The sequence below is a fragment of the Hermetia illucens genome, chromosome 1 (genome assembly GCF_905115235.1).
Source record: "Hermetia illucens chromosome 1, iHerIll2.2.curated.20191125, whole genome shotgun sequence".
NCBI lineage: Eukaryota > Metazoa > Arthropoda > Insecta > Diptera > Stratiomyidae > Hermetia > Hermetia illucens.
In genome coordinates this window covers 217,785,913-217,799,925 of record NC_051849.1, presented here as the reverse complement: position 1 = coordinate 217,799,925, position 14,013 = coordinate 217,785,913, and the positions used below count along the sequence as shown (strand labels likewise).

At 44.2% G+C, this 14,013-nt stretch overlaps 1 protein-coding gene across 2 annotated transcripts in view; it reads right to left on the bottom strand.

The window, feature by feature from the left end:
• The window catches only part of LOC119650905 (out at first protein), a 66,952-nt gene extending 54,717 nt beyond the window's left edge, over positions 1–12,235 (bottom strand). For both annotated transcript variants that reach the window (XR_005249384.1, XM_038054097.1), the window contains exon 1: positions 11,946–12,235. Coding sequence is in view for 1 of the 2 variants with exons in the window: in XM_038054097.1 (XP_037910025.1) it covers positions 11,946–12,059 (114 nt within the window). In the remaining variant the exon portion in view is untranslated. The remainder of the gene's footprint in view (positions 1–11,945) is intronic.
• Between the last annotated feature and the right edge of the window lie 1,778 nt (positions 12,236–14,013).

Genomic DNA, 14,013 nt, shown 5'->3' with positions numbered 1-14,013 from the left:
ACACCCATTTGGAAAAAACCTTTTTCATAGCCAATTTTTGGTGCAAAATAGTAAATGCACTACCAGTTGATATGTTCACCATCTTAGCTAAATCGCGCACTTTCATTTTGCGGTCACCCATCACGATTTTCAATTCTTCCTTGGTGTTTTCGGGAGTTACTGCCTCATTTGGCCGACCCGAACGTTCCGCATCATTTGCATCAGCATGACCGCGTTTCAAGTCAGCATACCACCGACAAATGGTTGTTTTCGACGGGGAAGAGTCCGGATAACGTTTTTCAAGCCATTGCTGAGCTTGAACAGTGTTTTTTCCCATTAGAAAACAATGTTTTATCAACACACGAAACTCTTTTTGGTCCATTTTTTCACGATTGCAAAGGTAGCGTCACTTTAACCACTATAGCTTTCTTGGTTATGTTTCGAATTACATCAAATTTTGACACATCTTATCTGAAGGTTGGTACTTCTGAACCTTGGTATATAAATGGCATTATTAGCGCGATCTCTACGCTGGTCCCGGGACTTATTGAACGATGTGTTAGTGACAGCATCACACGAAATCGCTACCACAAAGCATATCAGTCCTTATATTATTATCATTGTAATTTTTGCGGTATATGTGGAGCCTTTTGGTGATTATTTTTCATTCCTCCTCAGTGCTTCATCGGACCTTATTCTTTAACGTAGAATCAAAGTCTAAGACCATGGATTTAAAATTTGATACAAAGCTTATTAGATATTTGATCGATAACCCGCTAGTTGCAGGTTGGCTCCGAATTTTATTCAAAAGCATTCAGAGCTTTAAATAAAATATTTTGATAACTAAAACAAGCCCAAAATATAAGTGGATAATATTCAAATTCGAAACAACAAATTTGAATGGTTCACTCGTGAATTCCAACCAGCGTTACGTTGGGCTCTGATATTTACAATGATTAGAATTTCAAATGAGATGCGATGCCTTTCCAATTGCTTATAAATTTTGTTATTCATTCATATCAGGGAAATATTTTACCAATAGATTTGGGTCATATTGTCGTGTTAAAGGTATTTAAAGCATCCGGAGGAATGGGTCTCCCCAACTTAGGTCTTATTCTAATTGCTGTATAGAAAGTTCGGCACCAACGATTTGCATTTGTCTTTTAGGAAAAGGAAATTCCGATTGGGGTGTTTAGAGTAGTTACCCAATAAAAATGAGTCTTCTGGACTTAACGAAGTAAAACAAAAACGCGGAAAATAACTCTTAAGACTTTCAACAAAAAAAGAACAGGATATTAATGCGGATGCGTATCAGCCAACGCTGGAGACACTCCCTTAAATTTCATCTCAAATTTCAATGTGCAATCGAGATTCACAAGAAGAAGAAATGAAGATATTGCCTGAAAAATGCCGATTTCGTTGCGTGGTTAACAACTCTAATGAAAGAAAATTCCAGGTCATTCTCGACCAATATGTTACGTGCCAAAGTTTGATGAAATCTTATCTATTAATTATCGAGATATTGCAGTTTTAATGATATTACTGTTGTTTGTGTGTTGTTTTCGAAACAAGTGAAACAACGAATGTCATGCGTTAATTAAGCATTGTTGCCTTATAGCGGATATTCTTAAGCGATACGTTTTTGCCCAAAAGCGCCCTAAGATTCTTAGTGGTTTATTATATTTATAAAGATAAAAAATGATACTAAATGATTTTTATCCAAAATCTCGCAACCCTAAACACTATTTAATAATTAAACAATTGTTTACATTTCCAAAGCAAAATGATTTATTTGCAGTGCCATGTACATTGCCATGCTAGCGCACAATTAAATGCAGTTTGCCTATCGGGTCGACAGAAACCATAATAATGTGAAACAAGTCGGGAAGCCGGAAGGTATGAAAGGTTTTGTGTATTTAATTTGAGGGTGCATTTGCTGTCCCCCCTAGCAAATAATATACGCCTATATCATATGAGAATATCCACTTTCGCGTGATATAGACAACTTTAACCTGTTCGGCAGATATGCCTCTGTTGCCCAGTTGGTTCTCCTGGTTTTCATTCCGCTGTCGGCATTGGGGCTTGAATAATGCCGCTCCGGATGTGAGTTCCGCTTTGCTGATTGTATTTTTCATTCGTAGAGGGGTTCGGACGACTCTTCATTTTACTTTTGTAGGTGATTCGTGCTTTTTTTACGAATGTTAATTAATAACAGCGTCGCAGCGCCTCCGCACTCCCTGTAGCCACAGTGTCGATAAGAATGCCCTCCTTTTGGCGACGTAACCCAGAGGTATGGTTCCGGTAATCCAAACTAGCGGCAACAGTTGGAGCTTTTCGTTCGGGTGGTAGGTCCGGAACTCGTTCGCGGTCCGCCAACCGAAATGGGCGATCGGATAGTCGGGTGTCAGGGTATTCAACGAACGAATCTTTGCCAACAAAGCAAAGAGATGTATCAGCCCGTGCTCGTTCACGACTTCAAAAAAATAAACTCATTGGGGCTCAGTCCTCCAGATATCGCGAAATCACAAATTGATCCCGCAACTACTCAAACTAGCGGCGGCAAACTCAACTATACACACTTACGGCTACATGCAGTTGGACGTAAGTCTAGGACTTCGATGAACGTTTTTACGGCGTTTTTTTATAGCGGACATCAGCAGTCCCATATTAGGCGCAAACTTTCTAAGCCACTATGAGTTGCTAGTGGATCTGCAGAATAGGTCTCTTATAGTGCCCGTAACTTCGCTCAGGTCTTCAGGGAAACTTGCCACCTGCTCTACTTTCAGCCTTTCAAACATTTTAGCCGACCCTCGCATTCGTGCGCTTCTTCAAAAATACAGCAACATAACTACCGAAAGTAGTCTCTCGCAGCCAGCTAAGCATGATGTACAGCACCACATCCACACTATTGGCTCTCATATTTTCTCGTAGGCGCCACCCTAGAAACTCGCTGTTGGTAAGAACGAATTCGACACACTTTTAAAGCAGGGTATTTGCAGACCATCAAATAGCTGCTGGTCTTCTCCATTACACATGGTTCCAAAGTCCAACCGCAATTGGAGACCATGTCGTGATTACAGACGTCTGAATGCTCAGATCATTCCATGCCGTACACCATCTTGCGTACACTTTCGGACAACGAATAAATATTTCTGGCCGTTAATGAATAAGGATTTTAACTTCTGGCTCAGACAGTGCATTGCGTGCCAGAAGTGTAAAGTCACCAAACACGTACAGAAAGAGGTAGACTCATTTCCTCGGTCTATAAAGCGTTTTCACACGAACCATATCGACACTATTGGCCCCTTGCGAGATTCGCATGAGTTCATGAAGCAATACCTCTGGCCGACATTTCCGCAAAAATCGTACGCCGAGGCCCTTTGGCGAGAATGGATCCCAAGCTTTGGAGTTCTGGTCGAAGTCATTACTCAGCAGGGAATGCAATTCGAGTCTACCTCGTAGTCGAATTTGGGCAACCTCCTGGGCTTCAAACTTCACGGGATGATTGCGTACCACTCACATGCATAGGACACTGAAGGCCGCTATAATGACACACGATGTCTTGTTTTTCGTTTTACTTGGCCTACGTACAGCCCATCGCGAGGAGTTTGCCGCCAGTTCCCCCGAGTTGGTATACGGGGAGAAATTGAGATTCCCCAGCGATCCTGTGTTCGATACCAGGTCGGCCCTTTCCACTACTGGGGTTTTGTGAGATTTAAACCACCTCCGCCATCCCGTCATTCCTCGACGAGGGCTGATCTTCCAGAGGCCTGGATGTCTGCACTCACGTCTTGGTTCGCGTGGATACCTCCCCGAAGTCCTTGTAGCCACCATATGAGGGCCCGTATGAAGTGCTGAACAGAGGGGCGCATTTCTTTAAGCTTGACGTCGGTGGCAGGCTCAAGAACGTTTCTGTGATTAAAGTCTTTTGTCTCCGGCGCTGAGGCTTCGAGGAAAAGGGATGTACGGCGTGTGACATTTGATGGCGGACCAGGAGTCACGTTTGTCGCTAAAGCAGGGTGTCAGCTGGGGAACAGACAGCAAAACGAAATACGGTCAGACAGACAGACAATAAACCGATTTTAATAAGCTTTTGTTTTACACAAAGCCCTAAAAAGGAAAGCGCTGGGAAACATCCATTTTTTACTACTGAAGAACTGGAAGAGGCAGTCCTTTCTATGAAAAATAAGAAAGCCCCAGGAGCCGACGGTACCTTGGCAGAAGTATATGTATAGGCTGGTGCTTTGCCATCCGCCGGACCTACATACTGCTCGGTGTACTCAACACTTACTTAAAGGGGGCAGTTTTCTTCGTCGTCAGAAGGCGGCAAGGCTGTTGATCTCATGAAGGTTTTGGACGCTGATCATCGAGGTGGGGGACCCATCGTTGCTCCTCATAAGGCTTGAAGTCAGAAATACATTCAATGCTATAGACACTCGAAAGTTAATTCCACGTGCTAGATTACCTCTTGCAGATATTGCGAGATTACCGTAGGGCCGCTTCCTACCCTATGAGACGATGGAGGGCCACATTGGAAAAAGCACAAGGACCCATCCTAGGGATGGACCTCTGAAATGCATCTGATGTTAGCCTGCTAAGACTCGAGATGCCAGAAGATTCGCACCTGAACGATTATGCAGATGATGTTGGGACACATTTTGCTGGATGCACTGTTGGGCATGTCCAAAACAGACTTGTCATATTGATGCGACGGGAAAGCGTGTCGATCAATGAATCGTGAGTCAAAATCGACGGTTAAATATCACGGATCGACGCCCGACTTAAGAATAAACTTTCTTGACCAAATCAAAGCAGCAGCGGACAAGGCTTTAGCTGGAGTTTTGACCTTATTTCTGGCTTACGTTTGGGTTCCGTCCTCTAGCACGAAACATATTCTTATGAGTGAAAGACAGTCCATTCTAGTCAACTGCGCAGAGGTTTGGGATGATACCCTTGGCAAGGATGTGTATCGCAAGTCCTTATCAGAATTTTACGAGTAGCCTTTGCAGGCCGCGCTGTGATGATGTACTCCTTGCTAAGGAACGGAAAACCATCCACAAGCGTGGGACTCAAGGGAGGTGCTTGCTCATGAAATACTGTAACATGCACTGAAGCAATATCCACTCACTTTCAAAAACGAGTCAAGAGTCAGATTGACAGCACGTAGCATTGGCAACTTAGGTCTGTGGAAGATCCGAAAACTGTCATGGAGGCTTCGTGTTACCTGTATAAGATTAGAAAGGCACGATTCCTTGGCGGTGGCAGACTACACCGATAACATATTTTTTTCTTGTGGAAAGTGGTATGGAATCCGTTAGCAATTTTATACAGGTACAAGACGGGAACTGTTTCCAGACAACATTGTCAGAGAGGTGCTGAGGAGTCTCGACAGATGAGGCCGTACCGCGTATTTCGTTCGGATGGAAGTGGAGCTCGGCCGGTAGAATCTTCAAACTAGCAATTCTGTTCCTCCTCTGTCTCCTTTTGGAGCCAGGTTAGTTCTCTGATAGAGGGAAAGTTATTAGTTAGTATTCCGATCGCTTAACGTTTCGGGAGTTCAATACTCCGTGGGAACACATATTCAGCTAACCTACCCGAAAAAGGAAACGGGGACATGACCAGATATAGGAAAAATGGGGAATAGTAGATAAGAAAATACCCTGTAAACAGAAAACAAAACACTTAGCTCGGAAATAAGAACCATTTATTCTAAAAAATTCAAAAAAGTTCGTCCAGGGCAGAGGCAGCTCATTAGATTCTGCCTCACCTCTGCCCTGGTAGCAGCGTGATCGAAAGTGCCTACAGGTGGTAATCGCTCCTTTTTGTATAATTCCAAACACGACACGAATGCGAATTATATCCAAGTGAAATCCGCTTTATAAATTCCTTTGATTTGAGGATTGAGGAGGCCCTAAGCCCGCATCCTGTTGATGTCGGACTAGACCAATTGGGAAGAAACTTTCTTCCACATTTTGTGGTCTACGAACCCCTCGTTTTTTGAGCTAAATTCCCAAAAATTCAAAAATTTAAAAAAGTGACTGGCGTGGCAGGGCAGAGGTGAAGCAGCGTCTGATGAGTTGTCTGTGTTCTGGACTAAACCTTGCACAAGTCACAGAACCTGCAGACGGTGTCCGCAGATACCTCTAAATTCCTCAGGTGACAATTTAGGTTGCAATGACCAGAGAGTATGCCTACTATGATCCTACGGCTCTTATTGATGAGGTTTAAACAATCCTGTGCACGTTTTAGTTCTTCTTTTCTTTTTCTTTAGCCTTTGTCCCATTCAGAAGCGAGGTCAGCATGTCATGATTGATTTCGCCCCTGCATAAGCACCGTGGTCTCTATAGTTCACTAAGCCTTTCCTCATCATTCCTTAACGGCATAGCTATTAACACCTTTTCTGTTCCACAAAAGGATGCTGGTCCTTATAGCGGCGATGTTACTCATTTCCTGGCCAGTTCATCTGCTGCCTCATAGTCATCTACTAGATCAATATAGCCTGCAACCCAGAGAATTGAAACCCAATTTTGCGTGCCAAGAGTACTGAGACGTTTAAGGCATTGCTATACCAGTTTAGCGTTCCCCTGGTTGGACTTAAGTATGTCATAGCTCACAAGAAAAAGAAATGAAGATATTGCCTGAAAAATCCCCATTTCGTTGCGTGGTTAACAACTCTAATGAAAGAAAATTCCAGATCAATCTCGACCAATTCATATGATACGTGCAAAATTTGATGAAATCTTATCTATTAATTATGGAGATATTGCATTTTCAATGATATTACTTTGGTTGTTTCCAAAACAAGTCAAGCAACGAATTCTGTGCCCTGATTAAGCGATGTTACCTTATAGCAAACACTCGTAATAAAAATGTTTTTCCACAAAAGCGCCTTAGGATGCTTCGTGGAAAGTAACAAGTGGAATTGCTTCATTAACTAGTTGCCTAAAACCCATTCACATTGAAATTTCCCACAACTCTAAATTCTATTTAATAATTACGATTGGATAATCATTAACCAAAAATGAACGTCGATCCCCTTTTCTTATCTTTCGCACCACAAGGCTATGTACATTTCCATGTTACCACACAATTGGATGCATTTCTGTGTTTAATGAAGTGAAATTTTCGGATGTGCACTGTTTGATTAATTGTTCAAAGAAAAGAACGGGTTTTTTCAGTGGACCATTTGATGGAACGGAAGCGACCTGTAATGGACAAACAAAGAAGAGCGGATCCTTTTTCTCTGGCTCTCAAGCTGATGTCGTGTTGCTTGGAAGAAAAATAATTTGTATATTTTGTAATTGCAAGCCGCGAGGATGCAAAGTTGCATTGTCCAGGAAAAGCAAAATTTTCCCTTTTTGCTGCCTAATTTTTCGGCCAGATTCCATTAGTCACTGAGTCATTAGCTCGGGTGTCATCCAGGCCTTTTTATTAAAATGTCAAATTATTGGTAACCACTTGATGGAGGTAAATGCTCTGGGATGATTTGAGAGCAAGCGTTTTGTTGGGTAATGCTCTAAAGAAAAGACCTGTTTCGTCGGAATTATAAATGTTCTGGGGTCTATAACCAATTAGAAGTGCTGGAAGTTTTTTTAAAAATTGTTCAATGTCTTCTGGACTAACAGCAAAGGCTTCATCAGACACACATCGCAATGCTATGTTGTGTCTACTGCGAAATCTTTGTAGCCAACCGTTAGATGCAGCGAAATCTTAACTCCAAGACTTAAAGCTAGAAAGAAATGGGTTTCTCTTGAGCAGTTGGTCCCGATAATGGAGTCTTTTGACTTCGGACCTTGCAAAACCGGTTACAAACCATGGCATTAATATTTTTTTCCTTTTGAATTGACAAAGTCGTCCGGCAATAGGGATGTCCGCTAAGAGAGTTTCCAGTGTATAACGAATGGAAGTAAGGTGGTCTGTATCTCCATGTACACTAGCCGGAGGAACCCCCCCAAGCCGCGTCTGAAAGATCGGATGAGGATGTGATCCATTGTAAATCTTCCCTTTTCTCGGCCCACAAATTTTCAGGTTCCATGATTGCGGTCAAGTCAATATATTTTTGTTTTCCCACAAATCCCAAGGCTTTATGTAAAAGGGTTCATAGGCCGCCTTGGTATTTGACCACCGTGGTAAACCGCTAGACGCGGTTGGGGACCGCGGCTAGCCGATACGGTTGAAGTGACTGACATTTGTCCAACCGAGTAATAAGGCGGTTAGGATGCCGAACAATGCACAATTATCGGATATCAAACTCCTTTCCTTTGTGTTAGATGTCACAACTTTTTAAGGAGGCTGACCGCCACAATTTTCCAACGCAACTTGAGGAAAGGGATCTCTCTCTTCTTCTATCATTACCTCCTTTACTTTTGCGGGGTTGGGGTTCGAAGTGAAACTCAATCGTTTTGATATGAAAATAGCCCCACCTTGAAGTGCCATGACTTTTTGAAAGGAGAAGACCGCTACAAGCCTTCAAGGAGATTAGAAAGAGGGGCTTTCTTTTTCAGATCCTCCTCGTCCTCTCTTGATCCCGAGACAGGGTTGAAAAATTCAAAATTTTCCATGATGAACTTAAAAAACTCCACTTTGATGGGCCTTTATTTTGTTTGTTGGATGCTAGCCGCGAAACGCAGTTGAATTGACTAATGATTACCCCCAACATAGAGCGATTGGACTGCCGGCAAGCGAAATGGACACCGTTGAGTTAGCTGGTGCTATCTATTTACACTGCCTTTTAAAAGGATGAAAGGAATCCTCCATCCTTTACTCCAAGCACGTCACGAATGTGGTCAATTTGCATTTTGTTTTCAAGAACTGGGAAAACTAAAGTCTTCCGCTAGATTGCGTGGTCTGCTAAGGCCAGCCATGCGTTTGAGATAGTCGAACAACAGCTTGTTGAGGCAACACTGCTGGCATTTCTTCAGCCACGTGCTCCTGTAACTGTGTTTGTCGTTCTGTAATTGTGTTCGTGCCTCAGATACTGCATTAGGCGCCGCTCTCCATCGAAGGGTGAAACAAATCCTGCAACGGCCGAGTTTCTTTTCAAAATAGCTCAACCCAGCTCAACGCAACTACAGTACCTACGATCGTGAACTATTCGCCGCGTACCTCGCTATAAAATACTTCCGTTTCTCCCTTGAAGGCAGGCCGTTCACGGACCACAAGCCCCTTACATTCGCACTTAGACAAAAGCTCGACAAGGCATCCCTTCGCCAACTTAAGCATTTGAGTCATATCAGCCAATTTACGTCTGATATCCAACATGTGTTTGGTAAAGACAATGCTGTTGCAGACGCTTTGTCTCGAATTTCGGAGATCACAGTCCTCGCCTCGGGTGATTATACGGTAATCGCAAAGGCACAAAAAGACGAAGCGGAGCTTTAGAACTTGAAAGCAAATTCCAAATATCAATTCAAGGAGTTTCCTATTTTCGGCTCAAACTCTTACTTACTCTGCGAGACCTCAAATAAGGGACCCGCGCCATTCATTCTGGCCAATTTTCGCAGGGAAATGTTCCACGCGATTCGCGATTTTGCGCACCCAGGCATCAGAACGACAAACGGGTTAATCAGTGAAAAATATTTCGGGCCGTTCATGAGCAAGGACGTAAACTCTTGGGTCAGAGAGTGCATCGCCTCCCAGAAGTGCAAGATCAACAAGCACGTTCCCTCGGTCAACCAAGCCAGCTATCTCGACATCATCGGCCATTTGCGAGATTCGCACGGATTCAAATATTGCCTCAACCATTAACAGGTTTACGTGGTGGCCTGAAGCAATACCTCTGGTTGACATTGCGGCACAATCATCTGCCGAGACCCTATGTCGAGAGTGAATTTCGCGCTTTGGTGTTCCAGCCGTCGTCATCACGGACCTGGGAATGCAATTCGAATCTACTCTTTCCGCGAAATTAGGAAAGCTCCTTGGCTTTAAACGGCATAGGACTACTGCATACCATCTACAGTTCAATGGTAATGCTGGAACGTTGGCGCCGGACGATGAAGGCCGCTTTAATGGCTCGCGACGATCCGTCGTGGTCGCAGTCCCTGCCTTTCGTCGGAGTTTGCGGCCAGTCCAGCAGAGATAGTTTACGGGGAGAATCTACTCATGGCGGCTACTTCCCTTAAGAAGAATGGCCCCTCAAAGTCGGGTTTTTTGATATCATCATGATAAAGTTGTTTTTAGCAGCGCCATTCTCAGAGGTGGGGGGATAGAAAGTGTATCCAGCAGGCAGAGAGAAGACCTTCTTCCAATTTCTAACACCATTGAAGTGTTGTATCGATCACACCCCGTTGAAAGATTATGGTGCTCCGAAGCTATTTTTCTATCATTATTGCGGGCGGTCTCCTTTTATAACCCCTCCCCGCCGATCCTGCTCTGGACATCAGAGCAGGGCTAAACGACTTGAGAATGATTCGTCTGCTTAGGGACGCGATTTCGAAGATGCGGCCGACTCCACCGTCTCGACATGCGACATCGGAAGTCAACACCCCTAGGGATCTCGAGACGTGCGAACAGGTCCTCATCAGGGTGGACGCCCCTCGGAAGCCGCTGCAACAACCATACGAGGGCACTTTTATAATGCTTAATTGAAGCGAGCACTCATTCAAGCTCGACGTGCGGGGTGACCAAAGTCGGTCTCCCTGTCGAGGCTGTAACCTTTCGTCGGACGGACGACCGCTCCGAAAAAGCGTCCGCGAAGCGCAGGTTCGCCCAGTGACTCTCATTGGCGAGATCGCGCGGACGGCTTGCTTCGCTGAAACCGTGATGTGGCGGTGCAGCGGAGATGCGATCCTGGGACACCATTGTGAATTCGCTCCCGCCGCTATATTAATGGCCGCAGCAAAGTCGATAAGTGGCCTGGTAGCGACTGGAAGACAAATGTCGGGGAAGAAAATTTTTGGGTAAAGGAAAGGGTTCTGTTCACAGCCGCCGACCCACTTAACAAGATAAGAAAAATTTGTGGGTAAGATTGTGGAGTGAATAAAATAAAACTTTGAATTAAAATTTGAATCGAAATAGCAATTATTGGGAAATAAGACCCCCAACACAGGTATGGAGGTCACAGAATCTGCAGACGGTGTCCGCATGTACCTCTAACTGCCTCAGGTGATAATCTAGGCTGCAATGATGTGTGTATTCCTACTGTGATCCTGAGCCTCTTCTTGATGAGGTTTAAACAATCCTTCATAAGCACCCTGGCCTGAAGAGCTTCCTTAGCCTTTTCTTCCCATTCCTTAGCGTCACCGCTATTAACCCCTTTCCGACACCACAAAAGAGTGCTGTTCCTTATAGCGACGCAACGGACCCACTTTTTTCTCATTTTATGATGCCTTGGAGCCCAGAGAAAAATCAACGGAAAGACAATTTAGCTATCGCAAGCAATACTCACTTCCTAGCGTCTGAAAAGGGACCCGCTAATAGCAAATGCAGCTCATTTTACGGGTCGAAGCAATCAAAATAGCAGCCCCAATAAGAGCCACGGATCCACAGGATGGTACCGGCATCGAAGCTCGGGAACAGAATGCTCCAAAATAATGTCTGAATTGTTCACTTTCCTCAAAACAAAGCTGAAACTCATGGAATCCCCCAAAGCGTGAAGCTGCATTTTTACAGGCTGCCAACTTACATCCCCGGGCACTTGCCAGCAGAAGCATTCGTTTCAAATCATATCCCCGATCTCAGAATCCTAACGAGAAACTCCATTTAACCGGATTACGTCCCTCAAAGGATTTTCTCTGTCTGGTATTCCCCGTCCATGGCTGCAAGCAATCTATCCTTGGAATGCGGCTGTCCTTCACCAAAACTGACACTTCCTTTGTGGTTTTCGGCGACTAGCCCGCATTGCAGTCTGCAGCTCGAACGCGGAGCAGGTTTCCTCCGGATCCACAGAGCGTTCTGGTCTGCCAGCCAAGCCCCGTCCCAAACACAAGCTGAAACAATATTTCAAGAATCCACGGCGGCCGCATTACCTGGTTTTGTACATTTATCAACAGCTGACTCTGGCTGTCAAGTGTCAATTGCAGGAAAGTTAATAATCCAATAATCGCAAGACAATTCACTTTGAGCGGGTACACGGGGAACATTGCACTAAGTATAAACACTAAATTGCACTAACTTATCACGGGTTGCGCCCAGGTGCCGTCCGGACCGCGACTAGAATCGAAATGTTTGCGAGACGGACATGGAATTTGGTAATATACACACGCGAGCTCCCGCAACACGGCCACTATCGCTTGCCAGACACACTTCTTATCTCGACGCCATATTCAAATCGACTGACGTTTTGTTTTGACGTTTCGATAGCGAATTGTATGTGAAAGAAAGAATGACAGCGTGAGAAGTGTGAAGGGTTGGAAAGAGAAATACAAATTGTGCAACATCGTTTTGTGGTGGGTGCAACGAATATTTGTGTTCTTGGTTTAGCGTGAGCACAAACCTGGTCTTTTTCGGCAATGATTATTCCGAAATGTGGGTTTTCCCCTACATTCTGTGCCATAAAAAACTCAACAATGTTTGTTAATAATTTTGTATCAACCATGAGAACCTCAAAACTTGGCGAACACGAGACAAACAGTTTTTGTAAAAACACTGCGAGCTTTGAACCTAAATTAGGAAACACAAACAAACTAAAAGACCCTTAAGTCTGAGGTTATTTGCTTCAGAAACCCCAGTGGGAAGTGCCACTGACGCACAGTTCCAGAAAGCAAAAACCTGCATTTACGCATTGCTAACCACACTCTCAAGCCGAAATCAAATATTAAATACCTGGGAATCTCCCTCAACAACAAACTCAAATCCAACCCTCACGTCAGATCCGCTATCGCCAAGGCCTCTAAGGCCTCAGCTGCCTTAAAAAACCTCCTCCCATCCCGGGCCCTGTCCCCTGCCACCAAAACCCTTTTATATAAGACTCTCATTCGTCCAATCCTGACCTACGGTTTCCCAGCATAGGCTACCATGTCACCGAACGTAGCAGAAGCCCTCCAACGCTTTGAAAGGACGATACTCAGGAAATGCACGGCCAAATACAGAAGGCCAAACCTAAAATTTCACCAGAACTCTCTTCTGTACGACCTTTCCGGGGTTTGCTCCATAATTCCGCACATGATCAAGTTGTCGCGCGTCAGACTGAAAAAGTGGCTGTCCCACCCTAACCCGCTGATAAAAAATCTCGCTAAACGCAATGCACTATTACGCGAGCAGAGGTACTACGTGTCAGGGCTGACTCTCCTCTCGGACAGTAACTCTCCTCTCAACCATCACGCCTCCTCTCCCTCCTTCATCCCCTCCTTTTATCAAAACTCCTCCCCGGACTTTCATAGAGGCTAACCGCGTAAATCCAATGTTCTGGCAGTCAATCTCCCGCGCAGGTGTAGATCACCTTCTACTATTTTTTTTTTACTTAGTCCAGATTAAGACAATAGACACTAATTAGCCTGTACATAATGTAATACCTCCAAGCATTAATTTCTTCCCTAAATTAAGGTCCCTCCTTCTGCCAATTAAGCCCCACAATACATGCCCCGCAATCCCACAGTCCTTTTCATCCCTCCCTCCTTGGGTCACTGTCCTCGCACAGGCCCAAATCGAGTAAAAGGTAGCCTTTTCTCAGAATGCTAACACCATTGAGAAAGGACTGCGCTTTACTCCAATTCTGTTAATCAATCCTGTCCACCGGTGCCTAAAAACTCCCTTTTTCCCGTTTCCCAGTACGGAGTACTATTTTGTGTTATTTTGTTTAGTTTGTTTAGTTGTAAGTTATAAATTATTCTTAGGTTTAAGCACATGTTATGTCAAATGAGCACTGACATGCACTACCTTTTCACTTTATAACATGTAACCGGCTAGACCGGATATCTCCGTAGGTTAGCATTACATACTTAATTAGTCACGCTTGTTCCTTTTGTACCGCACATGTATTTCTTTTCTTTGCTCAATAAATAAATCTGAAATCTGAGCAAACTGAAAGAAAATGAAACATGTAATAACAATAACGATTGTCGATGATCAAAAGACAATCCTGAGTGGCCGGGGACG